Consider the following 24,035-nt stretch of genomic DNA (forward strand, 5'->3'; position numbering starts at 1 on the left):
CGTCAACGCAAGCTATTGTCCCTCTTTAACTAAATCGAGCTGTTTATATGAGTCTTCTCCCTGATTGTGATCCCAGGCTTAGTAGCCAGTAATACCGAATTAATCAAAGCAAGCACATCAACAATGACCAATAGCCCACCAGCCATCATGAATCTCGGACAGAATATCGCAAAGAGCATCAGATGACGGCGGAGGATACACGCCCATAATGCTGTAAAGGCAGCCCAGGCAGTGTAAACAGTGCTATGAGTGGCCAGAAAGCGTGCTTGGCTCTGTTTTTCCCCCGAATGAAGAAGAGGCACGGCGCATGCTGCAACGATTGGCGCGGCAAATGTATTGATGATCACCAGCAATGGTGACCAGGGATACTGCGTATCCCGGAATGGGATGTAGGCTGACTTCCATTGGATGCTGGATAAGGTGGCGTTGTGACCGGTGCTGAAAAAGTGTAAAGTTCCGAGGAGCGCTGCGATGGTGGGTTTGATGGAGCTGTTATTGGGGACGAGATGCCGTAGACTGATGAGCTGGTAGTAAAGGATTGCCAAGGACAATCCGCCTGCTGGGGTGCTTGAGAGAATGCCTGCGAGGACCACTGCTGTTGTGAAGATGAGTGGCCGTTCGAGTGACCTATGTCTTGGAGTGGTTGTAAACGCAGTTGCTAACCCGATGAAGACAATGGCCAGCACCATTCGTGCAACAGTCATGCGCACAGTTTTGGAGGTGTCGTCGCTAAGGAAGTCCACCAGCCAGCCGTTGTTACTTGCTGTTTCTAGGATATTGAAGACGGTGTCGAGAAGCAGTGCACTTGGTATGCCGAGTCCGAACCAAAACAGGTTTCTAGCCGTGTGGTCTTGCAGAGCCATTCGAGTAATGTATACCACGGCTACAGCGGTAATGACCGGGCTTGATAGCTGCCATATCGAGCTGCTCTCCAGACGATAGAATGACGTTCTGCAGAATGGCAGTTGCTCTTCACGACAAGCCCGACTGAGCGAGGCAACTCGGCTCAGCAGCGTGAAAATCACTGAGAATGATGTTTCACGTATCCCTTTTGCCTGGTGTAGCCGGCCTGACGTGCCAAGAGTACATAGCCCGAATGTCGACAGAAAGAGCAACACCACACGGTCCTCCCAGATGGTGTAAGAGTTCGAAGCAAATCCGATGCCGAGAAGCAGGGTGAACATCACAGTCTGCCAGCCCCAGACTCCCCCCGGAAGACACTGCACAACACTCAAATCAGTCTGCCACATATTCCACACAATACTGCCCAGAGCAGCACCCAGGATCACACCATCAAGGACAGAACCACGACCAGTGTCTGCCAAGGCAACATGACCAGCCACGGCAACAATCCCCGTCACGGTTCCCGCTACCATCCCAGATCTCTGCTCTAAATCAGGCCAGCTTTCACTCACCTGAAAGCATAGCAGACTCACAACCCCCAGCAGTAGAACCACCAAGCCCTCAATCATCCTCAGCGGATCAAACTGAGCCCAAATACGCTTATACCCCTCTAGCATCCTCCCTTGATATCTCCTCAACCTTTGATAGTACTCTCTTAACGCCAGCTCATCCCCAAAGTCCACATCAACCTCATCCCATCTATCCCACTCAACCACCCCCTCCCCTCCATACCTCTCATATTCCCTCGTGAACCTCTGGATTTGTGCCACAACCAAAGCATTAACCTCCACCAAACGTCCCCAATCCCTCCCCTCCCTCCCAGCAAACACCTCCTCAATCGGCCGACCCAGGTTATTAAACGGCACCGGCACGCCCATCAGCAATGCCAACGTCGGCACCAAATCCACCTGCGGCGTATCTCTCCCCACGACACCAGTAGCAGCAGCATCACCATCAACGAAACCCCAAACCTCCCTAGTCGTATACATCCACAGCGCAGCCCGTACCTCATCCGCCGTCTCACCCCCATGATTTCCATTCTCATCCATCCCGTGATCCCCCATGACAACCAACAGCGTCTCGTCATCAATATCCCCTATCACTTCCCTAATAATCCCATCCATTTGGACCAGTTTATCCCTCATTTCCGGATGCCCCGGTCCAAACCGATGCCCGACGTGATCGACGCCTAGGAAATGGGCGATTATCACGTCCCACTCCTCGTTTCCCTTTGTATGTCTACTTCGTAGTAAAGGTAGAAGATGCTCATATACCCCATCATCAACAGTATGTAAATCCTCAACCAGGAAGGAGCTATACGGGCGTGATAGCCCTGTATCAAATTGTCCCGGGAATAGTTTCACCCATGTGTCATCGCCCAACAAGACGAGACGTTTCCCTGCGTCATGAAGCTGAGATATCAGGTTATCCTCTGTGATTGCTGATCCGGCGAAGTTGGACCCCGCTTCGATGAAAGTGGGCAGAGTGCCGGTCGTGAGGGCTTTCAGACGCTGGAGGGTAGTGGTGGGAGGATCAGCGATGAAGGGGTAGAGAAGGGCATTGTGGGGGGTGTGGAGGGCTGTGGTGTGGAGGATGGTGAGGGCGTTGTGGTATGTTTCGTTGGAGGAGGTGGCGGGGATGGTGAAATCGTAGCGGAGGGCGTCGATGAGGAGGATGATGGCTTTGGTGAAGGTGGGTGTAGTCCAGCAGGTGGTGCTGGTGTTGGTAATGGGAATGGGAGGGTGGGAGCAATTGCTTCTCGAGTCGAGGGTTTGGCGTGTTAGGAGGAAGCCTTTGGTGAAGAGGTATAGGCCTGTAGTGTGGAAAAAGCTGGATGATGGTTAGTATGGTCAATTGAGCTGGGATATGTAGAGGTGGTGGGGCAGTATACAGAATCCAGAGGAAGAAGAGTGGGAGATGCCATCTTCTGCTTCCTGATGGGCCCATTGTGCGCTGCTATAGATGCTGCAGTGCCTATCAAACTATACTATCGTATCGTCCAACGACGAATGTAAACAGATGATCATCATCTTCTTCATCCAACAAAAGCAATAATAATCAACGATCAGGCAGCTCTATTTACAATCTACAGGCAATAGTCTCCTTGGTTAGTCTCCTTGGTTTTCTGTGGCACAAACTCTCCCCTGTGTAACCATCACTCAATCAAATTCACTTCAACCTTCATCAAAACCGAAGTAAATGTAAGTATACCAATACCATCCAGAAAAGGAAATATAGTAAGTACCGTCACGTACCAATACACACCACTCCCGTATTTCCATACCAATACTCACACCAAGTACATACTTACGTAACCAAGTTAGTTACTAACGAACTAATCTACTGCAGTCCTGACCAACTAACTAGGTTAATAATTCTCCGCTGCCAACCAAACCAACCCTCGTCTTAGCGAGGTGGATAAGTAATAGATAGATAGCCTGAGGCTAACTAACTACTTGCTGCTTGCTGATCAATAGCGATTCTTTCCCGCTCGTATTGGGACAATCTTAGCCCGATGCGGGAAGCATTAGCGAGGACGGATGTGGTTGGTCGGTGAGGGGAGAAGATCGTAATCAACCTAGGTATGTCTGTAAAGTAAATCGAGATGACACTTAGTACTTTCGTTTACTTGACAGGTAACTGCGAGTAGATTAGGTAGCTTGGGGTTTACCTGGTTGACTTTATCTAGGTTGTTTGGATGTGGAAAGAGCTTATTATTGACTTCACTGGGGTTTGGGGGAAGCTTTGAAAGCTATTATGGAGTACTTCCGTGGGTCGGATGGGGATGGGGAGGGTTATGCTTAATGGGAGAGTGGATGGATGGGATTATGATGTGGTCTGTGTAATTGTCTTGGATTCTTTTGGGGAATAGTTAAATTGAGAGGGTTAATGGTGGGACAAATTCAGTGTAAGGTAAGCAGCTGTGATCCCATGCATGTTCATTGGTTCCTTGTATATACCTATTACCCATACCCATTCTATGTAACTCATTGCTATACAAACATAACCCCTGTCATCATCATCATCATCTTATATACGTATACCACCCAGCTGCCAAGCAACAAAGAATGAATCCTACCAACTCGTTACCCCCCTCTCCCTATCAAACCCACCCCTCAACTGCTCTCCCGGCTTAACCACCTTCCCCTGCAACACCGTATACCTCACAATATTCTCACAATCCTGCGGCCTCACCCTCGCAAGCCAGATGCCCTGCGCCGCACCCTCTTCCTCTGTCTCTCCAGCTCCCTCCTCCGTCTTCTTATACCACTCAAAGTCCCTCCTTCGATAAATAATCACATTCGCCGCATACTTATGCCCACCAACATGATTAATAAAGTAAATCCCCACACCACCGGGCCTCTCATCATCCATATCCCGATACAAGCCTAGATGGCGCAAATGGCGCTCGAACTCCTTGCGGAGGAGTGGCGCGGACTGCCCGCAGCGGGCGTCGCGGGTGCGGTGCGAACAGAGCAGAATAACGGCGGAGTGAGGGGAGGGGCGGGAGCGGAGGGAGGTAAGGGTATGAATGTCGATGTTTTCTTCTTCCTGTTGTTCTTCGATTGAGGGTTGTTGTTGCTGTTGCTCATCCTCATTGTTGTTTCCAGTGGCCGCAGACTCGGATACAGCACCGCCTAGAGGGGTAGTAGTCGTCGGCGACCGATTAACAAAATACTTGATCAAATCCGGCGCCAGCTGCGGCGTAACATGATCAACAATGGTAAACCTGGGCAGAAGCAACACAGTCGTAGGCTGCTTGCCCGCATCATGATAATGATACTCGTCCGGGACGGGCATATTGGAGGCGGATAATTTCAGTTTCTAAAGCAACACACAAACACCCGATTAGCTTCCTTCCTCACAATTCTTCTTTTATCGCGCAGCCTCAACAAACTGCAACTGTGACGGTGTCTTCATACCCCATTACTAGGCACCAGTCCCCCCTTCTCAATAGCCTCCATGACACTACCCTCTTCATCCGCAACATCCCTCACCCAATCCGACTTCCCGGTCGCAACCAGCACGTGCGTCGACCAGCCATTGATATTCCCATACATGTTATCCTCCTGGTCGACATCGAATTTAGCAGGGTATTTCACCGTGCAGGACGCACAGTCGTGCAGGCATTCCTCGCCGTCCACGGCGGGGTCGGTCTTTGGGAAAAGCGTGTCGGCCGAGGGGGCTGCATCATTATCCTCCTCGGGTTTGGGGCTGTCTTTGGGACTATCCTGCGGGGTGGCCGAGGGGGTCGGGGTGAAGAATGAGCGGCCTCGTTGGAGTATGGATTGCATTGTGAGTGAATGGATCGGGAATGTGAGGAAAAAGAAGAAAAAGGAGGAGGAGGGAAGGTGAATAGGAAATAGGGAGGGGAATGTTTCTTTTCTTTCATTCGGACTTTTTGCGAACCGCCAGATCTTATCAATCGCCGCCTTGCCAAGGACGGAAAGCCACGCCGACGTGATGCGGCTGTCGGCTGCTGCCGGACCTCCGATTGGCTTACGTCACAGCAGGAGCACTCTTTGCCGATTTCTAAAGTGGGGGGTTGTTTTGAGGGGGCAGTTCTTTTTTGGGCGTTGGGGAAACACAGGGCAGGTGGATATGACCTAATAAGGCCCAATGAGAACTGCCGTGTAAATAATGGTGGCATATTGCGAATATAGGACAGAAATCACATCTTTATTCGTATAATTATCCAGAATGGGTTTCTCCAATTCTTATCTATGTTTGAGGTCTACCGTCGACGCGGCTGCTGCTGCCAACATTATAAGCGTACGGTAAGTCCGTCGGACTCCGGGTCTCGACCAGGCGAATCACGCTTCCTCCGGAGCTACCAGACACATTCGATTGCACTCGCCGAAGCGACCGCATTGATGGCGTCCGAGGAGGCGCCAGGGTTCGCTGCGCCTCCGAGCGTCTCGACCAAACAGGCGACCAGCGACCCTGTCTGGCGCCCTCCCAAGTGGACGCATTTGAAGGCCGCAGACTATTACTCCGGCCCCGCGACATAGCTTCACTATCTCCATAGGAATCCACCGTATCGGTCTCGCCTTCCTCGTCCGAGGGCCCGATAAGAGACTCACTCTCAGCCTGGGAACTCCCACCCCGCAACTCATCCAAGATCTGGGGATCCAAAACCTTCATCCCCCTCAGGAGCTCCGCAAACACATGCATCAAAGTCCTGAACTCAGCCTCGTGTAGCTCACGCGTCGAAAAGCGCGCCCGCTCGTACAGAGTGACAAATTCCATCCCAATTTCCGGCGGATCAATCACATCCAGTGCAGTCAGATGCTGCAAATATCCCCGCAGACCCATCGATGTCGGCCGGCGTAGTACTTCCACTACCCGCGTGTCAGGAATCGACTCTTCGGTTTCGGGGAAAGGCGCGTGAAGCGCCCGCTGAGTGGCCGTGAAGATTGGATCGGGAGGAGCTAGTGACACGGCCTTGGCCTCAATGAGATGAGGCAGTTCCTGGACCACAGTTCGATACGGTAGGTCGGGCAAGTCAGGACACGATGGCGAGGACCATCCGGGGTGCTCGACCTGACCCCAAGGCGGATTGTCGTAGTCCACCAGGAGTGATTCATAGCTTGAGAAATCATATCCGTCTGCTGCAATGTCTCTGGGTCGAGCCTGGTAGGCTATGATCGCACTATGCGCCAGACCCTCCTTAACCAGTCGGCGCACACTCTTGCCAACGTCTTCTCGCTCGACGGGGATCCATGCTTTAGGGATGCCGGAGAGAACGGTTCGGTTGGTATATATACGCGTGGTGTAGATCAAGACCGCGAGGATAAAGGTGACAACGTAGCCGCCGGTGATGATGAAGATGTTCGTGAGGCGCTGCGTGATGTAGCACTGGTAGATCGCATCGGCCGGAGTCAGAATGATGCAGAGGAACAGGACCACGGAGAAGAAGGTGAAGACGGTCAGGTTCAGGACGCGCTGAACGTTGATGGCCATAACCGCGAGCACGTCATATTGCGCAGCAGTTCCAGCTGCTTTCAGGTGCAAGCAACTGGACGGTCCAGAGAGAGATACTGAATAGCTAGGATTAAGGGGATGGATGTCCTTTGCGACCGCGAGATGAGCCGGGTATCACGTGATGCAATGTGGGCTGCGATCGGCATTCGTCGTCTCCCTGTATTGTCTCGGAGGCACAGCGTGGACAAGAACAAGCTATTCATGCCATATCTATTATATTTATAATGAACAAATCAATTATGGCTTCTCAAAGGTATATATATGCCCTACGCTGATGCTGTCTTCTATTGCTCTACGTGTATAAATGCTAGGAATCACGACCCGTTTAGTCATCCTGGACAGCCACCTCGTCCTCCCACTTGGGCTCGAACTGCGCCCGAGCCTTACGGATGACCCGCTCGATACCGTCCAGACCCATCTTCAGAACATCCATCTTCGGGCCGTAGCTCAGACGAACGAAGTGGTGGCAAGGGCTGTCGAACAGATCTCTTCTGTGAGCGGGGTTAAGGTCGAAGAAGATACCAGGGACCACAATGACCTTCTCGGTCAAGAGGGCGTTGAAGAAGTTCAGTCCGTCGGACAGGTTGGCCTCCTTGGGAAGAGGAGGGTCCAGGGACGTCAGGTCAAGCCAGATGTAGAAGGTGGCCTGGGGCACGTCGTCGATGCGGAAACCGATCTCACGCAGGCGCCCAACAACAAAGTCTCTCTTCTCGCGGAAGTGCACCTGCAAGGCCTTCATCTCCGCGCGCACCAGCGACGGCTCGAGCATGGGAACGGCGGCTTCTTGGAAAGGCGCGTTGGCACCACCGTCCAGGTAGGAACCAGCAGAGCCCAGGGCATCGACGAACTCCTTGGGGCCCACAACCCAAGCGATACGCCAACCCGGAAGACGGAAACGCTTGGTCAGACCGTCAATCAAAAGCACATCTGTTAGAGTCAGCATGGCAGGAACAACCTGCACCGGTTCTCGTTTGTTCAGGGAGGGTCAGCGGGCGAACCATCTTTGTTGACATCTTCCACGTTGGTGGCACCACTGATCGTGGTTCCGTCACAGTCGGTAGTGTAGTTGTAGCCGCCGTAGAACTCGTCCAGGATCAGAGTCGCACGATCTCTGCAGATGTCCTGGATCTGAGCCAGTTCGGGGTTGGAGACAAAGTGTCCGGTAGGGTTACGAGGGTTGGAGGTCAGCAACACAGACGTTCCACGAGCGATCTCCTCGGCGATCTTATCGGGGTGGATGTGGTAGTGGTCGTCTTGGGCGAGGGGAATGGGAATAGGAGCGATCTATTGAATTCCAAAGTCAGCCCAGATAGGTCCAGTAAACTAAATCATGACCACAGTCCTCCAACGTCAGTCACTAATTGCACTCACGTTCTTGAACAGCGACAACATCTCCGAGTAGGCCGAGTAATCAGGGATAGGGAAAGACAAGTACGAATTTCCCAGAATAGCAGCAATACGGATCAGACCCGCACGACCACCGGGAACAATGCAGACGTTCTCCCAAGTGTACTGACTGGCCTTGCCCTGACGATAGTGCTCATTGTAGAGGCGAGCGACGGCGGCACGCAGAGGCTTGATACCGGCGGTCGGACCGTACTCACGGGCGGCGGAGGTGATGGGGATGGAAGTCGGGCGAGGGAAACTGCCCTCGATCTCATCATCGGCTTCAGGCGCACCCTGGCCTAGGTTGGCCCAGGCGGAGGGATCCTCAGCATAACCATGTTCGGTGGCACGCTCGGTACACCAGACAACACCAGTAGAGGCACGGGAGGCATCAAGACCGGCATGGGGACGGTGACCTTCGTGGGCGCTACGGAACTGACGATGGGTTTCGGAACGGAGTTCTGCATGGCAAGGATGTTAAGTCAGTTGGAATGCCTGCAATAGTCTGCTTTTGACTAGTAGCTTTTGTTGTTGAAGAAAACGGAGGAATATGTGCCCCTCATGCACAAGGCTAAACATTCAGCCTTGCTGCGATGCAAAACCACATCTCCGCATGATCGCGGCGGTAGACATGGAGCAAGAGTGTAGAGTACAGAGCATACTAAGAGAAAAGAAAAGAAAAAGAAAAAGAAAAGAAGAGAAAGAAATAAGACGATCGACATACCGTTCTCAGACAACTCCTTGCCGACCGAGAAGCGGCGGTTGGAGGGGCGCAGGATGCTCAAGCGGCGGCCGGAGAAAGACATGCTGGGCTGCTTTTGCCAAGTCGCAAATTCTGGGGAAGAAAGCAATCTAGTGTATGCAAGCTATCGGAGTTCCCTGGACCAAAGGGTAAGAAAGTATTTAAGAATTGGGGTTAACTTAAGAACCGTACGAATAGAACAAGAAAAGATTAGGCAAAGTAGCGCAAAGATAGAACTTTCTCTCCAAAGAACAGGAGTTGGAGAAAGAGAAGCAAGAGGGGAGAGAGAAAGGATATATCAATGAATAAATAAGAATGAAGACGAAGTCAGACAGGGAAGGAAAAAGGAAACAGAAAAAAGGCGGCCAGAGAAGAAGGTACAGTGGTTAATTTTTCTCTTGTAAGGCGTTAAGGATGGCTCCTCCAACTGATTGCTTGCTGTTGGAACTTGCTTTCTCCAACTTTTCCTTTCCGCCCAATCTACGGATATCGCCTTCGACCCAGACCCAGACCCAGACTCAAGACTTCAACCAGGTACATCCATCAATCGATTGCCATTCTCCTTTTCCTACTCCTGTCATCTGCGACAAATAAATGCCTACTAGTTTCAGCCCGCAGGCACCAGTCAACTGGGACCAAATTAGGAGCAGAAATAATCGCGCAACTGCCGCCCGGCCAGGGAAAGAAAAGCATCCTTACACAGTAAAATGCCTCACTAACTGACTAGTTTAGAGGTCGAGGGTCAACTGCCACCGCATACGTGACGAATCGTCGAAGCCAGAATCGATAGTGACCCAACCGTCGTCCAGACCGCAACCATTTTCCCGTGGCTCAGTCCCGATCGACGGGCTCCAGTGGACTCTCTTTCGGCTGGGATCCGACACCGGCTCCAATGAATCAAATCATCTGCCATACCCTTCCGAGACGATGCAAAGTACTCTCCATACGTAGAATCGATTTCCGGCCCCAGCAGCAAAAGACGAGTGGCGGTGGCTGCTGCTCCTCCTCCTCCTCCCCCTTATCCCCTATCGATCTGTCTATCTATCTTTGGTATACAATCGGATAGACGGCATCTCAGAGGTGCGACCTGTCTGATGACAGGGACTAACTGACGGACACCCACACCCCCCTTTCAGCCCTTTCAGGCCCCGTTGGTTTGGACCGTGGAGTGCCCGAAGTTCCACTTCTCGGTACTGATGGATCCGTGGAATTATGGCGCCCGCCAGGTACTGACTGACCTATCTCCTATCTACTTCTACTCCTTTCAGTTTTATTTTTGGAGCAATTATCTTCGGCAATTGTTCACGCTCTATATCTGCACCCAGTACCAAGGAAATCTAAGGTCGTAATACTATCATTGACAGGGCCAGCAGGGAAGCCAGCAAGAAAAAGTAGAAAGCAACAAATCAAGACACAACAGATGAGGTACCGCAACATCAAAGTCCATCCCAAGGCCAAATATGCAGGAACACTATACAGCTCGTCTCTTATGACCGACATCCGTCCTGCGCAAATAGTAAAAAGAAGAGAAGGGAAAAAAATGAAAAATGAAAAACCAACAGCGGTATACATACATCATGCAGTCATGGTAGATCAGATCAAATGGAGAGTCATCAACATTTCCCAGAGCAGAGAGCCGCCTCTCCCAAATCCCAACAGGGTGTCCGAAGCAAACTCACAAAACCGGCTCCTTGCCAGGGACCATCAAGAATCTCAAGCGCCCCGGCCGTTAATCTTTTTTTATTTTGCCTCTCCCTTAACCCATGCGAATAGAATCAATAGCCTCTCCAACGCTCTCCAGCCAATCCAGTTGGATGTGAGTCGTCGAGCGAACCAAGGAGACAACGCCGGTGACAATGTCTCGTCTCTAGCCAACTCACACAGAATGAGATGCGGAGAGAAAATCAAATGTAGCGATGGTCGGAGAACCAAGGACGAAAGGTAACAATAGAAAACAAAATAAGGTAGAGAGAGAGAGAGAATAAGCAGAAAATAATCTTCAGTACTGGAACATATGCCATTGCCCCAGCTCTATCGTATCTAAGTCTCCACTGCCTGACAGTAGAGTTGAATCTCTCCTACTTGACCCCTAGCGAGCATGTCACGCTGTTGTTCGCGCCACTCCATGAAGGCCAGTTGAACGGCCTCGTCGCTATCAATCGTAACGAAATCTCCGTCTTCGTCCCGGTATCGTAGCCTGACCGACTTGCTGCCAATTGAGCGGTTGGTGAATCGGGCCAGCTTGGCGTCCACACGATCGATGAGGGAGCGGAACATAATGTTGCTGGCAATGACCAGCGTGACGTAGTTATCATCGAAATTCACCTTGACCTTTAGTTGAGTCGGCATGAGGGGCTCCTCATCCGGCTCGTGGCTCAGTGGAGACGTGGGCTGATCGGTGGCCGATGTGCTAGGACGGTAGTCGGAGTATTGGGGCTCGTGGAAATGCGTTTGCGGGACATGCCGGGGATCGGAATGTTGCTGAGAGTTGGAAAGGTGGTTTGCGTTGCGAATGGGGAGGCTGGCATTGGTGGGGGAATTGTTCTGGCTGCGGTTGGGAGGCGCCATCATGCTGGATATATGAGCGGGGATTGGCGGGACGGGCACATTGTCGACGGTCTGCATCGTATGGGCGCCCATGTAACGACGCATTTCCGGGTTGTGGTTGTGGATATCGGGGCTACTTGCAGATCGCATTCGCTGGGCCATGCCATTTGCCGCCTGAGCCCCTGACATCGGAGGGAGTGAGGGTCGTTGAGTACTTCGTCCATTCGGAGCACCGCTGAAATAAGGATTTGAATTAGGCCCATCTCTTGACGTCGCACGGGACAAAGCCGGGGCTGTATACCGAGCATTTTCTTCATTCCAATTAGCCGTAGGTGTCACTTGACGACCATGGAAATATCCAGTAGACTGGGAGCTGGACCGCGTAGACGGAGTTTCGGCGACGGGGGAGAAGTAAGACGGAGCATTCCTCTCTGCTGGCGACATACTGCCTCCAGAAAGATGAGTGTGCAATGACAGATTCGGATCGGGTACAGGTATGCGAGGGCGACCGGAGCTACCGCTTCCTCCTGTTGCTGAACGGGTTCTGAGGCTGGTGCTGGAGGCGTTACGGCTCATCGGGAATTCCGAGAAGAAGCCAGCTTCCTGCGTGGCTGCTTGTTCTTCGGCATCGTACTCCTGCTGATACGGGTTTGGCATGTTGGCCATGGATCTCATGTACGTAAATTCGGTCTCGGAGGTGCCGGTGTTGCGAGCGCTGCGCTGCTCTGCCTGAATCGCCCGCTGTGCCTCGATGTCCCTGCTCCATTTGCGCATAATGTCCTCGTTCGAATAGCGGATGATGAAATTGTCCACGACTCCTGGATCACCCTTCCAGAAGATCTGAATGCGATAAGAGCCTGTCACAGAATCATTTAGTCAAAGTAGCCCCGTGAATGGATGACCAAAGGTTCTCGTACCTGGCTTGGGAAGGCAAAGCACATCTGTCACGTTCGCCATGTAGATGCGGCCTTTGAGCTGAAGTCGCGGCCTGCCTTTAATCGTCGCAGCGGGCTTGTCTTTGCCTAAATTCAGTTTCGACTTTTGCTTGTTGGGGTTAATATCCTTGCAGCAGAGGAGAATCCGTTCGAAGAGATAGATATGATACTGCCAGAAGTTAGCTGGCTACGCTTAACAGAGCCAGAGAAAGGCTACAAACCTCTCTCTCCGAGTCTTTGCCATTGTCACCCTTGATTACCGAGAAGGTGCCAAAACGGAGAAGGTCGCCAAATGCTTCAATCTTCAAGGCCTTCCAGTCATCAACTCGTTCATCGAGGTCTTTGACGGCTGACTGCAGGTGCTCTTTGTCAATGGCATCGTTTGCCGAGTCTAAAACGGTCTGGATAGCGTCGATGGCTCGTTGGATATCAGTCCGGAGGTCCGGGTTTTCTGTCTGCTTTAACAGTTCCTGCGTGACAGTCAGTAACGTGACTGAATGGTCATGTTCTAAGACGAGGGGACTCTTACTCCTAACATCAGGGGGTATTTAGTCAAGCGCTGGAAAGGCTTGACAAAGAAACCGTTCAGGGTTGCGGGTTGCGCCACCATCTGGAGCAGGTCCTTCGAACGCGGAGCCATGTGGATCTTGTCCCAATCTCTGAGACAGATCTCATCACAGCGCATCTGGTTGGCGATAAAGGGCTCGTATTGCCGGAAGGCCTCCTCGTGCTGGATAAACAGCTCACCCCAGTTTTGTTTCTCTTCGGGCAGCGCATAGTGCTGTTCGATACGGATCAAGAACCGCTGAGCAAAATCAAGCAGATTGTTGAGATTCAAGAAAATCTGATGGCTAGCATCACCATTCACGGCACTTGTCTCTTCTAGTTCCTTTTTCAGGGCCTGTAGGTTCTGGAGATGATGAACATAGTCGCGCTCCGTTTCCAGTAACTCCTTGAGAATGTGTTCCCGTTTGGTGAGCTTGACGGCACCTTTCGCCGGGGCCCCTGCTCCAATATCCGACGGTCGCTTCAGCTGTCCCTGCATCTCCAGGATGTCCAGAACCCGGTTAACCATCTTAATCACTTTGGTGAAGCCAGTGGTGTTTTCGCCGTAAAGGTCCGTGATAAGGAAGCAGTCTTGCTGAGGGAATCCCAGCTCCTTCAGAGACGCATGGAGGAATTTGAAGGTGGCGGCTTTCGGGCGTTTGGCCTCGGCAACTTTCGTTGTATCGATCTCCAGGAACTCTTCGGGGTCGGAGGCATTGTAGATAGTCAGTAAGGGATAGCCCGTCCGGAGACAATTCCACAGCGACGCCACCGGGTCGGTGTTCCCCTGAGCCAAATCGGCTTCCTCCATCTCTCGCATATGGGGCTCGAAGTTCGGTACTTCGGCCAGGCGCTTTTTGAGGTTGACGCAGCTCTGATAGATCGATTCGCCGCCGCGGCGGTTGATGATGTTGTCCTCGGCGATAGGACCGCCATTCATGGTGATGGTCTCAGCCATCTTGACGGGAGTGGTGGCCGACTCGGACCGTAAGGAGTGGAGGCCGGCGACAATGTGGGGGAGGAGCGAAGGACTTCAAATCTGCGCAGCAGACCGACGGAGGAAGGAAGAGGAAGGAAATGACAGGCGTGCTTGCACGAGGATCAAGTCGAGCATGGGTCACTGGATGCGAGCCGGTGGACCGATGCGGGATGGATGGGACAAGCGAGCAGCTAAGGAACCTTAGGAGTGGAGATGGTGGTACGTTAACTATTAGTTAACTCTCCCTAAAAAGCTGAGTCAAACCGCGAGCTGTTGTTCCGTGTCTCGACCCTCGTCGCCAGAAGTTGATCCAAAGCGTTGGATTTAAAATAAAATACACCCTGGGTCGACGAGTTCACGCGACGACTGGATGTTGGTTTTTGTAATTCGGGGAAGCTCTGCGCTTATAATAGAAAATTAGTATGGCCTTGGCCAGGGACAAATCTCCGGCCCTTGCTGGCGACAGCGCCCTTCCTGATCAAAAGATGGCGAACCCGAAACCCAAGAAGGATCGAGAAAAATAGAAATGCTGGGTGTGGGGTTTGATTTGCCGCTGCAGCCAGGCAAGCGCAGGCACGTAGTAAGCAGGAACCAGAGAATGAGCAGCAGTAAGAGCAGCAGTAAGCAGCGAGGTTCCAGAGAGGCGGATTTTGCCCCTCAACCGAGAACAGCTGAAAGGTGGAAATCAGATAGATTGGGAACGGGAAAGGATCCCTGGAGCGGTACCGCCGGGAACCGTAGGTGAAGGTCAATTTAAATGGAAAAAAACTAATAAAAATAGCTATGATACGAAAATAAGGGTGGAAAACAAACCCGGAAGGAGAGAAAGAAACAAGAGAGGGAGGAGGAGGGGAGGGGATGGATGGAGGGGGAGGTGGTCAATGGGGAAGAAAGGAGGGAAAATGTGAGAAACCAAAGGATAGACACAAGCAGAGGGACAAGAGATGGAAACACCGGAATGGGGAAGGGTAAAGAAAGAGAGTCCAGGCCAGTCAAATGGTCCAGTTTGCCCGACTGAGTGGTAGCGCGCGTCAGCTCCAGTCGACAAGTGAAGAAGTGACAAAACTTCCCGACAACTACTCTGTACTAACTGCTTGGAACTAGTCAGTCGGAAGGAAGGACTGACTGACCAGGACGGGATGATTAAAGGGGGGTGGAAGAGAGAGAGAGGGGGGGAGGGGAGAGAAAGGTGGTGTTCGGGTGAGTGGGTTTTGGAGTGGAGAGAGGAGACCGCAGTAGATACTACTAGTCAGTATCGAGTGGAGGGGGGAAGGGAGAAGAGTGGAGGGAGAGAGAGAGAGAGAGAGAAGGAGAAGGACAAGAAGGAGGCGGCAACATACCAAGAGGAGAAGCTGATGAAGAATCAGATAGTAAAGTAGATAGCCGATCGTGAAAGGTGGGAAAGGCAAGTATGAGAGTCGCGCAATTTCATACAAAGTATATACTAATAATAATAATAATGGGAGAGTCCGGGCAACGGAGACAGGAATGAGGAGCACCAAACAACAACAACAACAACAACAAATTCAAAGAAGTTACGAAGTAGAATCTGGAATCTTCAAGAGCCACTTAGCTCACTTGGGGGGAATTGATGGTCAAGTCATATTTGACCGACTTTAGAAGCGAAAGATTTGAATTTCAACAAGTAATTCAAATTCAGGCCGGAATTGGCAAAAAAGCTGGGGTTGGCCCCGGTAAGGATTCGAGAAGACCGAAGCAGATTGGAGGTGGCATCGGCTGCATGAAGACTCCTCTCACACCAACTGTTTGAGATTTGAACTAGTCCCGAGGCACGCTTAAATTGCTGCCCCATAGTTGGTAGTCAGTGACTATCTACACACAGCATTACACAGTCCACCTGTTGTAGCCATACACCTGGAACTAAGACTAATCTACTGTGCCTAGAAGATACCATACTACCACACTGATTCGTCTTCAACAACATCATCATCATCATCATCATCTTCTTCTTCTTCTTCTTGCCAAAGTCGTATCAGCATCGACACTCGCACATTTTTCCCTATTTCATGTATCCTCAATCACTACTAGTGCTTTCCCAGGGGTTAGGGTGTCCGACCTGCATACAATCCCAGACAGGAGGAGAGCATCATATACCACCTGGCAGGTACCAACACCCGCGACACCATGTCTCTAACTATTCCCAAGTAGATGGTTGTTCCTCTTTAGTCGCGATATCGACCCCATCGGAGCCCTGGGCACGGCGCCTTCATTGGTCGGGGAAGTGACAGAAGTGGGTGTCCGCCAGTTTCAGGGCTGTGGTGGTGGACGATGATGGAATGATCCAAGCCACCGACGAGCTGGATCCTTATGACAAAAATCTAGTACTTCGAGTTTTAGCATGTAATTGTTATTTCCCACGATGATGACAATTACGGAGGTTTGGGGGGTGATGATCCCAAGTTGCAGGATACATTTCACTAGCTCGTAGGATGTTGGAGAGGACCGGCTGGGAGGTACCTTGCCGCCCCCTCCTGCATCGGAATTAAAGGTACTGGTTCCCGCCAACTCGGTCAGGCACAGGGTGTAAGTTACATCCTGCTCTCCCCTTGCCTAGGAGTGACAGCCTCTATCCCGGTGGTTGGGTCAGTGGGATGTGCATAATTCGTACTTTGATAAATCTCTCTCTTTTGGATACAGCAAAAGTAAATGAACACCCCTTCTTGCCCCGGTTGATCGTTATCGCTTTGTAGGACAGGGTGAGCTGCCCGAGTCAAGTGTTTGCCCCACCCAAGGTGCTCGCGCCATCAAGACTTATCATCCTGGTTGATTCTGTGCTCTTATTTTCTGTTTCTTTTCGGTTCGATAGCTGTTTCAGCAGCCACTGCACATTGTGACTATGGGACTGGAGGTCTAACTGGCATTACTTCATCAGCATGAAGGTGGGTCTTAATACTAAGTCGTATACTATATATTATCTCGCATATCGTCCAAACGATGTTTAGGTGTAAAGAGAGTAAGGACGAATTTCTTGAGCATGGCCGAAAGTCAAAGAAATCGATCATCGCATGCAGACACGGTATCTTCACTAGGACAAAGCAATATCCTGTTCAAGAATCTCTAGGTTAGTTGGAGCATAAAAGCGATGTGACTGACTCATTATAAAGATGTGCTACCTAACTAAATATCTAGTATGACCAACCGTTAGAAGAGACTGCTTTCCGCCTGGAATATCAAACATTCAATTAAAGCTTGAATGCAAAAGAACAAACTGGTATTTTAGAAGAGCAGGGGCATAATTTCAACGAGTGCGCCTAGTAGTTGTGGCTAGTAAAGAGAGACCGTAGTAGCCTTATGACAAGATTAGTGCTAGCTAAACCGCTTAGTAGTATATAATCAACATAGTACGCAACAGTATACAGTCTAGTAGTAGACTGTCAATCATGACCGTGTGAATTATCATAGATCTCAACCCACAGCAGCATCGGAGATAAAGCAGACGGGCCCAACAAGGTTACTGAGTTGTCTTTATGAGAGCATGTGGACAGGAACGGTTCGATCAACTGCTTGGATGGTAGAGGGTTTCATAATGGCTGGAGGTACAGACTGCGACGAAGAGCTACTAAGTAGAAAGGACTGTGGATCGCCTAAGAGCAAGCCAGGATGATTGCTAATGCAACATATATATAGATTTGTTACCTTCTCTCAAATAGTACCTGGTATATGAGCTGCCCACCTTTCTGAACTAGAAGTGGTGGTGCCGATGTTGGGCCGGAAGATACGATGAGGGGAGATTCTCGAGAGTTTAGACATCTGACCTATTCGGCATCAGACTTATGACCCATAAATTGCCGTTATGAAGAAGTTCACAATAGCTTAGGTAAACAGAGATCAAAAGCTGAGATTATCATGAACTATGCTCTGATAGTATGGATGGAGGTGTAACTGCTGGGAGAAGTGAGAGTTCTCCCCGGTCAGGTAAACAATACCCGTCACGCCATGATTGCTTTGTGTATTATTGATGCTCCACTCTCCGCGGTGTCAGTTACTCCCTCCAAAACGTCACTTCACCAGCTTCCCACCCCAACCACTCTGCCTCATCCATCAACCCGCCATGCCTTGCTAGTTTTCCATTTTTTCTTCTTCTCGGCCTTAATTCAATCTGGTCGCTATTGTCCTTCTTTATGTGGTTGTGCCAATAGCCATCTCTGTCTAACCCCATAGAAGGAAAGGGTGGTGTCCAGCTCACCTCTTTGCTTCTCACTGTCCTAGGAGCCCTAGCCACCACAAGCCTTGCTTCCTTGCCGGAGCACCTAGGCCCATCCTATCCTTGTCGCCCTTTTGTCTGAACGGAAAGGCCTCAAGGAGGCTAGAGAAACTGAGCTAGGCAAATTTCCCAGCGAACCCATGGCGAGGGACACCGCGCAAACTCCGATCATCCCTCGTCCCCGGCTGCTTCAGGGCGCCGCCAGTTATCCCTCCGATCTCACCGCCCCCTCGCTGTCTGCGCCCTTCAAGCTCGACGAGGGTTATTCCGATGAAACGAGAAGCCAGCCCGACAAGGAGTTTTTGAATTCGCCCCCCGATGATGTGATGCCGCTCCCCGACTGGGTTAATGCTTATAGTGAGGCCGAGCGAGCCGGTGAGTTCAGCCCCCCTTCCTTTGGTCCCGTCCGGCGCAAGGCTCCTCTTCTGTTTGGCTTCTTTAGCGCGATCATCATCGTACTGACAGGCTGTGGTGTTTCATGTAGAGCTCGCCTACAAGCTTCTACGCACCTTGCGTGCTTCCACTGTCGCCTCGGTGGTTGAAAAGCTAGCGCCTCTATTGCACATGGATCCCGTGCTGAAGTTACCTCCGGAGATCACCGCCGAGATCTTTTCCTACCTCGACCCTCAAACGTTGGTAACAGCTTCCTTGGCATCTCGCTCCTGGCGTAGTCGCATTTTTGACACCCGCCTTTGGAGAGACTTATATATCAGCGAAGGCTGGCGGGTCGACATTGACGCCGTGCATACGTACGAACAGGAACACTCGGGATTGGAATCCCCCCAGCTCCGAAAATCTCGGTTGAGGCATATAGACCCGGATCTCGGTGAACCGAAACAGAAGAAGCGCGTACCCCCCAGCTGGCTAGACTCTCGCGCAGCAGGATCACTGGATAACAATGAGGCCGTGCAAGGAAATGGGCTGCAGCCCTCCGCAGCGGCGGATATTGAAGGCGATCATCCCATGAGTGATGCGTCAAACGATCGAGGACTGGCGAACGCAGCTGGGCAACAATCATCTAGCGCCCGCCATGAGTCGTCAGGAACTGCCCAATCGAAGTCACATTTGCAGCAAATTTCTACGAACTCTAGCCCCCCCAAGTCGCCACTATTAATTCGAATGCCCAATGGTGCTGCAAAGATGAATTGGCCGCATCTGTATCGGGTACGGAGGCGGCTGGAAGAGAACTGGACCAAGGGCCGTTTCACGAACTTTCAACTGCCCCATCCGAATCACATGGAAGAATCTCACCAAGAGTGTGTATATGCGATCCAGTTTACCGAGAAATGGTTGGTCAGTGGTAGTCGGGATAAGACTGTTCGAGTATGGGACCTGGACACGAAGCGACTATGGCATCCGCCTCTCCAAGGCCACTCAAAGTCGGTTCTCTGTCTTCAGTTCGACCCCCGCCCATCTGAAGATATCATTGTGTCGGGAAGCAGCGACAAGAATGTGATAATTTGGCGCTTTTCCACTGGAGAGAAGCTTCACGAAATTGCGCCAGCTCATGATGACTCTGTCCTGAATCTCCGATTCGACGAACGCTATATAGTAACTTGCTCCAAGGACAAGCTTATCAAGGTCTGGAACAGGCGTCATCTCACTCCGTTGGACAAGGACTACCCCTCTGTTTTTCAGGGCTCGGGCGTCTCCTATCCGTCGTATATTGTCAACACAAGCGACGTCCCCGCTTTCGTACTTGAAGCCGAAATCGCCAAGAATCACATCAGAACTTTAGCCCCATACTCATTGCTGATGATCCTTGACGGACATACAGCCGCAGTGAATGCTATTCAGCTCAACGAGGATGAGATCGTGTCCGCCTCGGGCGATCGCTTGATCAAGGTCTGGAACCTGCGCAACGGCGCTTGTAGAAAGACAATGATAGGCCACGAAAAAGGCATTGCGTGCGTGCAGTTCGACAGCAAACGTATAATCAGCGGAAGCAACGATGATACAGTTCGCATTTTCGACCACGCCTCCGGTGCCGAAGTGGCCTGCCTGCACGGACATGCCAACCTCGTTCGAACAGTTCAAGCTGGTTTCGGAGACCCACCGGGAGCCGAGGAGGCCTTACGACTGGAAGCTCTGGCTGTCGACAACGAGTTCCGTGACGCCCAGCGCACCAATGCAAACGTTGATCTTGGCCCTAGTGCCCTTCGGCGCGCAGGATATCAGCAGAACACCAACGGGTCTCGGAACCCCAGAGACATCAAAGCACTGGGCGCCAAAATCCCTCCAGGGGGAGGCGGAAGCCAATGGGGACGAATCGTCTCCGGCTCATACGACGAGACCATCATCATCTGGAAAAAGGATAATGAAGGCCGCTGGGTTGTAGGCCAGAGACTCCGACAGGCAGACGCCGCTGCGAATGCCTCATACAGCCACTTAGATTCCGCTGCACGCCAGACAATCGCACGAGCCAACGCCTTTGCTCAAGCGCACCAGGCGCAACAAGCCCAAGCTACCATGGCAGCCGCCGCGATATCAGCAGGCGGTGGAGCACCACAGCAAGGCCAGAACCAGCAGCATCAAACACAACCACCACGATTGCCTACAACCAACTCCAACACCCACGACCTCTCATCACATAATGCACCCTGGCCCGCGCACCTAGCCTTGAACCCGGCCCTCCTCATCTCCAACAACCTTCCCCCCACCGTCCAGCAAAACACATCTCAAGCTCAAGCTCAAGCTCCAGCTCCCCCGCCCATCATGCATGCCGGCGCTCCAATGAGACCACCACCACTACCACCGCATGCTCAGCAACAACAACACCCCCGAGTGAGAGCCTTCCCTGCCGCCCCCCATCAACCACCTACCTCGAGGATCTTCAAGCTCCAATTCGACGCGCACAAGATAATCTGCGCAAGCCAGGACCCGAGAATAGTAGGGTGGGATTTTACTGCTGATGATGAGGAACTCAAAGAAGCGTGTCAGTTCTTTACGGGGCTGTGACCGTCGTATATAACTATCGTCAACGTTGGGGAAAGATGATGTGGTATAATATTCGGTCTAAGTTATATTCAGTCCTATGTGGCTCATGAAGATATTCTTTTCGTTTTCTTCTTATCATTTCATTTTCCAAAATATCTCCTTTTCATTTCTCTTGTGCATTAGGAGCCTGTTCTATGTTTCTTTTTGTCTCTTTTCTTTTATCATTGCCCCATGGGTGATCTGTCTATATTGCATGAGAATCATCTCGTTTATTCGCCTCTTCTTGTGGAGAATTTATCTATGTGTGTGGGTAGGCCTTGACAGGCCTTGTTGTGTTCTGTTCATATCTCTTATCTTTAGAGCATTTCGGCATCGGAGCGATGGAGTCGGTTGGTTCATGTCAGCAGAGACGAAATGACTACAGCTTGTTGTTCGCTTATGACATTGATAATGACTTTGCCAATGATGAAGACTTGAAGTATGCAGTCACATTTCTACAGGCTAGCGCTAGTAATTCGAACAATTGAGACAAGACCCCTGGATGGATGCGCGCCTTGCATATGTGCCATTCGATGAGCGTTGGAAAACGGAGAAAGGTTCAAATGTATCTGGCGCATCCCACTCCAATAAATGAGCTAATGAAAGAACAGTCGTCACAAGTATGCAGGTTATGGTCCAAGCAATCATTGGTATATGAATCAGGCCGACATCGGGCTTGTGGCTGGAGAGCTGCGAAAAGGAAACGTTTGGAGCGACCTCCAAGCTCCAGAGAACCACTTTTGTAGGCTCTGTGCGTGATCTCGAGGGGCATTGGGGTGCGAGTGTTCAGCTGCATTAGATGAAAGGTGGCTCCTCGCGGTGGCGTATGTGTCATTGGAAGTCGTGTTGGAGTGAATGGCGGCGTTTTGCTCATCACGAGCCCCCATGCAGCAGGACAACCAAAAACTGACGCCACGCAGCGATCGTAGCCAAGGACCCGAGTTAATGTTGGTGGACTCACTTTCTTCCTGTGCCGTAAAGACGGGTGGTGACTCCGTGGGCGCAAGGTAGCATGCCGCAGAATCTCCCACGATCTCAGTGCCTTGGGCATCGAGGCTTCCCATGTGCCTGGGTATGCCAGGCATTTGCGAACGAGAAGCACAGGTGTAAAATGAGTCAACCCTACATGTAGGAAGAGAACCATTTGCCGAGGCCGGCCGTTGAGAAGGGTTTGCGAGAACTGGGTGAGGCAACGGTAATAAGCTATTTAGGCCTATCTGCGGGCGATGTCTCTGCATGCGACTGCCTGTGCCTGTGTTTACAGAATCAATGCTGTCGGCCTGATCTTGTTTCGTGTCTGGGAGCCCTCTGTTGATTTGTCCGTCTTGTGTAGCACTGCTATCAATCTCTAAACCATCTTCGCAAGTAGCTGAAATGGCAGTTCGGTGAAATGGATGGTCTTCCAATCGCCTAGCCAAATTCATCCCATGACCACTCTGTCTATAAGGGAAGCGGCCTTGAACCGCAGTACCATCTTCGGCTCTTGCCACGGTATATGTCTGTCGCCTAGGCTGTGGCGGGGGAGACGATGAGAAGCTGAGTAGCCGCCGTAGCATCCCCCCGTAGGATGCAGTTCTAGAGCCATCAGCAACACGCCTGCCCGCACGCCTAGGCGGGCTTGTACTGGACTGCTGCGCTCGCCCACTGGTGGTAGCAGAGCGGACGGGGAACTGAGCAGTATAGTAGACAGCTTCTCGAGTCCCGAATGAAGGAAGCCCAGGGGGCGTGGGCGCTCTTACTGGTGGAGGATAAGTGGGAAGTGCAGGGCTGACCGGCGAGTCAAGACTACCGGGCCACTTGAACGTTCTCGAAGTATCATCTGCATCGTTGAGACTAACTGCCTTCCTAAGGTGCAACGCGTCGAGCAGGTTCTGCTTCAACGATTCGTCTGGAGGTGAGGCTACAACCGCCTTCCCTTCATCTGTAGATAGCACACGGTTGTCCAAGGATAACTGAGGATGCCAACCAGGGGGTTGAGTGGTTTGTTCTGGGCAGTATTTTGGCTCACGGTTCGCCCGCTGGGAAGGGACCATTGCTTCTGGCGCAAGGGGCACAAACATGGCCATATTGGCAACTATCCTGCTATCCAAGTTGCCACGAGATTGACATGCTGAGCCAAACTTCGAGCCGAGGTCTTCAGTGCCAGAGTCTGTCCTTAGGGCGTTGAAGATGGAGCTCTCCTCGCTCATCACAGATTCTGACAAGGTCGCTTTGCCTAGTGGTGTAGCTTCTCCCAAAGGTTCCACCTCCGTTGCCGAGAGTTCATCTTCGTCGGACGAGCCATGTTGAGCGACTGGGGCGTTCTGACACTGCGTATCCATGATTTCCATACAAGCGGGTTGCTTTGTGTATTAGGCTCGCATCGACAGGAAAGGGATATGAGGTTGAACTAGAGAACATGCCACAAGGACTCGAGAGTCCTTGGAAAGAGTATCTGTCCATTGCACCTTCCCTAGATTGTGCAGTCCTGGAGGAAAGTGCACAGCAGAATGGAGAAGGCATGATCTTGTGTATAGTACCTAGACGATCATGGGAGAAGCTTGACCGATTGAGTGACAGAATCAAAAGCATGTGGTGCCACTGATGGGGCGCAGATGTTTGGAAGATTCTCCGAGAGAGGAATGTGATGAAGCTGAGGTGAAAAGGGAAAACGGGGATGGATAGGATTGTCGCCTCTGCTCCCCCAGTTTGTCCTCACCTCAACTCACGTCAACTTCCTGGAATTGCTTCTCTACAAAGTTGCATCCATATTGAGCCATTGTCATGACAGTCGATGGACGAAACCACTGTACTGGCTGTGGGAACGTGCGT

The 24,035-nt window shown here is 51.5% G+C and overlaps 7 protein-coding genes across 7 annotated transcripts; 3 read left to right on the forward strand and 4 right to left on the reverse strand.

Annotated features, from left to right (window-relative positions):
- Positions 1–17: 17 nt before the first annotated feature.
- Positions 18–5,198, reverse strand: BDQ94DRAFT_177074 (uncharacterized protein; the record flags this gene model as incomplete). Its single annotated transcript, XM_026772815.1, has 3 exons — positions 18–2,733; positions 4,067–4,728; positions 4,827–5,198. The coding sequence occupies 3 exons, from the start codon at positions 5,196–5,198 to the stop codon at positions 30–32; spliced, it is 3,738 nt and encodes a 1,245-aa protein (XP_026632757.1). The 3' UTR covers positions 18–29.
- Positions 5,199–5,625: 427 nt separating this feature from the next.
- On the reverse strand, positions 5,626–9,080 carry BDQ94DRAFT_156296 (putative aminotransferase, classes I and II; the record flags this gene model as incomplete). The annotated part of the gene is made up of 5 exons (XM_026768607.1): positions 5,626–6,922; positions 7,248–7,815; positions 7,887–8,172; positions 8,260–8,735; positions 8,999–9,080. 5 exons carry the CDS (start codon positions 9,078–9,080, stop codon positions 5,626–5,628), a joined length of 2,709 nt encoding a protein of 902 aa, XP_026632758.1.
- A 200-nt stretch (positions 9,081–9,280) lies between these two features.
- Positions 9,281–9,998, forward strand: BDQ94DRAFT_8156 (uncharacterized protein). The gene is made up of 2 exons (XM_026776610.1): positions 9,281–9,550; positions 9,749–9,998. Exons 1-2 carry the CDS (start codon positions 9,431–9,433, stop codon positions 9,965–9,967), a joined length of 339 nt encoding a protein of 112 aa, XP_026632759.1. The 5' UTR covers positions 9,281–9,430; the 3' UTR covers positions 9,968–9,998.
- Positions 9,999–10,103: 105 nt separating this feature from the next.
- On the forward strand, positions 10,104–11,008 carry BDQ94DRAFT_8164 (uncharacterized protein). Its single transcript, XM_026776617.1, has one exon. The coding sequence runs from the start codon at positions 10,437–10,439 to the stop codon at positions 10,959–10,961; it is 525 nt and encodes a 174-aa protein (XP_026632760.1). The 5' UTR covers positions 10,104–10,436; the 3' UTR covers positions 10,962–11,008.
- BDQ94DRAFT_8163 (Rho family guanine nucleotide exchange factor CDC24) lies at positions 11,009–14,141 on the reverse strand. The gene is made up of 4 exons (XM_026776616.1): positions 13,028–14,141; positions 12,720–12,968; positions 12,481–12,667; positions 11,009–12,420 (listed from the first exon to the last, which is right to left on the reverse strand). The coding sequence occupies exons 1-4, from the start codon at positions 14,000–14,002 to the stop codon at positions 11,057–11,059; spliced, it is 2,775 nt and encodes a 924-aa protein (XP_026632761.1). The 5' UTR covers positions 14,003–14,141; the 3' UTR covers positions 11,009–11,056.
- A 4,247-nt stretch (positions 14,142–18,388) lies between these two features.
- On the forward strand, positions 18,389–21,495 carry BDQ94DRAFT_177077 (F-box and WD domain protein; the record flags this gene model as incomplete). Its single annotated transcript, XM_026772816.1, has 2 exons — positions 18,389–18,623; positions 18,733–21,495. 2 exons carry the CDS (start codon positions 18,389–18,391, stop codon positions 21,204–21,206), a joined length of 2,709 nt encoding a protein of 902 aa, XP_026632762.1. The 3' UTR covers positions 21,207–21,495.
- Positions 21,496–21,883: 388 nt separating this feature from the next.
- On the reverse strand, positions 21,884–23,545 carry BDQ94DRAFT_165413 (uncharacterized protein; the record flags this gene model as incomplete). The annotated part of the gene is made up of 1 exon (XM_026770299.1): positions 21,884–23,545. The coding sequence occupies one exon, from the start codon at positions 23,543–23,545 to the stop codon at positions 21,884–21,886; it is 1,662 nt and encodes a 553-aa protein (XP_026632763.1).
- Positions 23,546–24,035: the final 490 nt, after the last annotated feature.

This window comes from Aspergillus welwitschiae (assembly GCF_003344945.1).
Source record: "Aspergillus welwitschiae strain CBS 139.54b unplaced genomic scaffold BDQ94scaffold_1, whole genome shotgun sequence".
NCBI lineage: Eukaryota > Fungi > Ascomycota > Eurotiomycetes > Eurotiales > Aspergillaceae > Aspergillus > Aspergillus welwitschiae.

What these genes read in the sequence shown, in the direction of transcription:
- BDQ94DRAFT_8156 (XM_026776610.1), top strand. Translation starts at nt 9,431, where the DNA reads ATGGCTCCTCCAACTGATTGCTTGCTGTTGGAACTTGCTTTCTCCAAC. An exon ending in AGACTCAAGACTTCAACCAG is followed by an intron (nt 9,551 to 9,748) that starts GTACATCCATCA and finishes TGACTAGTTTAG; the next exon opens with AGGTCGAGGGTCAACTGCCA.
- BDQ94DRAFT_8164 (XM_026776617.1), top strand. Translation starts at nt 10,437, where the DNA reads ATGAGGTACCGCAACATCAAAGTCCATCCCAAGGCCAAATATGCAGGA.
- BDQ94DRAFT_8163 (XM_026776616.1), bottom strand. Translation starts at nt 14,002, where the DNA reads ATGGCTGAGACCATCACCATGAATGGCGGTCCTATCGCCGAGGACAAC. An exon ending in AATACCCCCTGATGTTAGGA is followed by an intron (nt 12,969 to 13,027) that starts GTAAGAGTCCCC and finishes ACTGTCACGCAG; the next exon opens with GAACTGTTAAAGCAGACAGA. An exon ending in GCTTTGCCTTCCCAAGCCAG is followed by an intron (nt 12,421 to 12,480) that starts GTACGAGAACCT and finishes ATTCTGTGACAG; the next exon opens with GCTCTTATCGCATTCAGATC.